Genomic DNA, 3,934 nt, shown 5'->3' on the forward strand with positions numbered 1-3,934 from the left:
CCCCCCCCCCTCCCCCCACCCCAATCCTCACACACACCTCCCCCCACCCCAATCCTCACACACCCCCTCCCCAGTTGCACTGGCACCTGACAGCTGCTAACCAGACACTGGCAACTGCCCAGTGCCAACATGGCTTGGTGTCTACTGCTGGTCCCCAGGACCCCCCCCCCAGTTTCTGCAGGTCCCCAGGTCCCACCCTGGTCTCTGTGAGTCCCCAGGTCCTGCCCTGGTCTCTGGGGGTCCCCAGGTCCCACCCCAGTCTCTGGGGGTCCCCAGGTCCCGCCCCAGTCTCTGGGGGTCCCCAGGTCCCACCCCAATTTCTCCGGGTCCCCAGGTCCTGCCCTGGTCACGTTGGCATTGGGCAGTTGCCAGTGTCTGTTGCCAACATAGCTAATAATTGAGCCCACAGATTATGGTGGATGGGGCAGGTTTGCCGATGCCAGCCAGGAGCACCAGTAGGTGCAGGAGAGGAATTAGTTTAAAGATTGGAGCAAGTTCATACCCTGGCTCCCTCCATCGCTGCTGATGGATGTCTTCATTGGCTGTGACACTTGTTCCTTTGCAACATCAGGCACCAGGCCTACCTACTGCCTTAGGCCAGTGTGACACAATGATCACCACCATTGGTTCAATAGGGTTCTTTCCCACTGATCAGACTGTGCTTCCCCCTGCTCCCCACCAACCCTGGTTTGCACACCCAGCTCCAGGGAGACAGTAAACATCACCCTGTGTTATAGCCCATCATGCTGTGGGGAAATGGGACTGACTGGATAGCTCTGGTAAGGGGTTAGCACATGTACAATGGGTTAGATGGCTTCCCCTGTTCTACGAGTTGCTGATTGATTTTCCATTTCCATCCCAGCTCCAGGTACAGAATGGGAAACTAACACAGACGTTACTGCATGAGTGTTACCTGGTCAAACAGGTAAAATACTGGAATGCCAGGGAGGTCAGTGAAACCTACCAGCTGGAACCAGGCACCTATGTCTTGGTGCCAAGTACGTACTACCCCAACGAACAAGCTGAGTTCCTTCTCCGCGCCTACTTCCAGAAGGGGAATTGCCACAAGTAAGTTATCATTTCTGCCTTTTCCTCTCCTCCCTCTCGCTTGTACTCTCTCTGTCCACTTTACCCTCTGTTTCTGTCAATGGAGAGGCCCACAATAGGAAGTGAAAGCTCGTTACAGATAGAGGTTGGGAAATCTCAGGAAGGAAAACTGGGTGGCCTGCTGGTTATACTCACAGCTCTCCGAACAGCTCAGAGATCAGGAGATCACAATCACTCCCAATTATCAACTGCTGACCTCCTGTAGCCCCTCCAATCTGGTCTATTGCATTCGCTGCACACAATGTGGCCTACTCTACGTCGGAAAAACCAAACGCAGACTGGGTAACCGTTTTGTGGAACACCTCTGGTCTGTGCGAAAACAGGATGCCAACCTCCCTGTAGCTGGCCATTTTAACACAGCGTTGTGCTGGCATGCCCACTTGTCTGTCCTCGGCATGCTGCGGTATTCCAGTGAATCACAGTGCAAATGGGAGGAACAACATCTCATCTTCAGACTAGGCACTTCTCAAACATCTGGACCATATATTAAGCTCAACACCTTTAAATTGTGAACCAACTCTCATTCCTTCCCTTTCTGTTAGCTTTACTTGTTACATTCTCTGTCACCATCTCTTGCCTCCCCCTATCCCATTAGGACTGTCTGTCCTTCCCAGTCTGACAGCTAGACACACCATTTTTCTGCTGTTCCCACATTCCGATCACTTAATCCGAACTATCAACATCCTTTCTCTCCCAGCAGTCTGACCTTCCCACTACAGCGTAAATGCTGCCCCCTCCACACTTCCTGTCAGCTCTGATGAAGAGTTATCGAGAGTCGGAACGTTAGCTTGGTCTCTCTCTCCACGGATGCTGCCTTTCCTGCTGTGATCTCCAGCTTTTTTTTGCTTTCAGTGGCTAAAGCTGTAGATTGCGGGCTGGCACCAGAGAAAAAGTCTGCAAGAATGATTGAATTTGTCACTAAGAAAGAAAATGGGCCCTTGAAACCCATTGGGAATGACCTGCCTACCTCTACGTAATTCCAGACCCCCATCCCAAATATGGATGACCTTCCACTGGCATCTGGTCAATCAAATACCATTAGGTCTTGAACTTTTGAGTTTTCTCTTTCTCTGTATTTGCGGTAAATAGTTTGATTCGATTTGTATTACAAATGGAATATGTGACATGATTTCTGTCTCTTTCCTTACAGAGATACAAGTTCCAACTCTAATCTTCACCATCCTATGGTACATACTGGTTCTTACTTAGAGGAGTGAGAAGAAAACACAAATCCTATGAATTTTTGCCCAATCTTTGACAAGATGCGTGTGTCGCTAGCTGGACTCAGCTGGCTGTTCTTGGAGAAGGCATTGGTGAGCTGCCTCCTTGAACCACTGCAGCCCACTCTGCTGCACAGAATTCTGACCCAGAGCCTCAGCAAGTTCCTGCAGTGTATCCCAACAATTAAATAATCCCACTTTACGTCCTCAGTCACACGACAGAGGCTAGAGTTGAACCCATTTCGACACAGCAAGCGCCCCTTGACGACAAGGACATAAATTTGATCGAAGAATAATAATTACTCGGTATTGGAGGGAGTTGCTTCAAGTTTTTCACATTGAGTTGAGAGCCTGGGTTTAACATGCTATCGAAGAGGTCACACTGCTGATGATGCAGCACCCAGTCAGCTTTTTAGGTCGGGGTCAAACCCATAATGCTCAGTCTCGGAAGTGGGAAAACTGCTCATGAAACAGAGCCGACAAACCGAGGTAACATCTATGGTCATTTATAGGCCTCTATTTACAGAATATGTTATATTCGTGGTATTTAACCTGAATCGTCCAAAGCGGGGAGGGGTATGTATTAGAAGGCCATGTAACCAAAGGTGGGAAGGGGTCATGTGGCTGATTCCCTTCCATTTATGTCCCAGCATGCAGGGACCTCAGGCAGGATGACCACAGGCCAACAGCGATGTTGTTGCTCTTTAGACTGTGGATCCCCACCTACTCTCCCCTTGCTGGCCAGAGATGGATGAAGTGAAACCAGAAGGTCTGAGGGAATGGCTTTGGCCCCCCCCAGGTGGGGGAGTGGGGTAGGGGTAGGGGTGGTGAGGCACAGCAGCAGGGCTCAGGGTGGTCCAACGGTCAGGCTGACATGACAGAGATTGGGAATGGCCAGCCTGGAGGTGGGTCCTGACCATCTGCCTCTTATTCAGACATATTCGATGGCCCAGATAGACCAGCAGCAGCAGGGCAAGGGGCAATGGGCACTGATTGGGCAGAATCACATGTGGCTTTGCCTTTACCACGATGTCTTTGTTTCCCTCTCTCAGCCGGCACCAAACAGAACAGATAACAGCTCCTGGGAACAGATCTTCAATAAATATGCCCAGGTAAGTCTTGTTAACAGGCGTTATCGGGCAGCGCTGAGTTTATGATCAGTCTGGTAATCCCAACACAAATCCACAGGATCCCGACAGATGGAATTCTGTGAATGGTTTTTGGCTCCACATCGAAGGAAAGATATCTTGACATTGGACACAGTCCAGAGAAGGTTCACTAGGCTGATACTGGGTATGGAGGGCCTGTCTAATGAGGAGGGTTTGAGTAGATTGGTATGTACTGATTGGAATATAGAAGAATGAGAGGCAACCTTATCGAAAGATACAAGATTCTCAGAGGAAGTGACAGGGTAAATGTGGGAAGGTTGTTTCCCCTTAAGGAAAAGTCTAAGACGAGAGAACATAATCTCAGAATAAAAATGGTCACCCAGTTAAGCCTGAGATGATGGGGAAATTCTTTTCCCAGAGGGGAGTGAAACTGTGCAATTCTTTACCACAGAAGGCTGCGTCATTAAGTATACTCAAGGCAGGAGAGAGACTGTACCA

The 3,934-nt window shown here is 49.7% G+C and overlaps 1 protein-coding gene across 1 annotated transcript in view; it reads left to right on the top strand.

The window, feature by feature from the left end:
• Window positions 1–862: 862 nt before the first annotated feature.
• Window positions 863–3,934, top strand: part of LOC125482236 — a gene marked incomplete at its 5' end in the record, with an annotated part of 7,360 nt that continues 4,288 nt past the window's right edge. The window contains 3 exons of the mRNA XM_048594263.1: window positions 863–1,068; window positions 2,258–2,294; window positions 3,380–3,439. Of these exons, the coding sequence (XP_048450220.1) occupies window positions 863–1,068; window positions 2,258–2,294; window positions 3,380–3,439 (303 nt within the window). The remainder of the gene's footprint in view (window positions 1,069–2,257; window positions 2,295–3,379; window positions 3,440–3,934) is intronic.

The sequence above is a fragment of the Rhincodon typus genome, unplaced genomic scaffold (genome assembly GCF_021869965.1).
Source record: "Rhincodon typus isolate 14 unplaced genomic scaffold, sRhiTyp1.1 hic_rhity00007497, whole genome shotgun sequence".
NCBI classification, from domain to species: Eukaryota; Metazoa; Chordata; class Chondrichthyes; order Orectolobiformes; family Rhincodontidae; genus Rhincodon; species Rhincodon typus.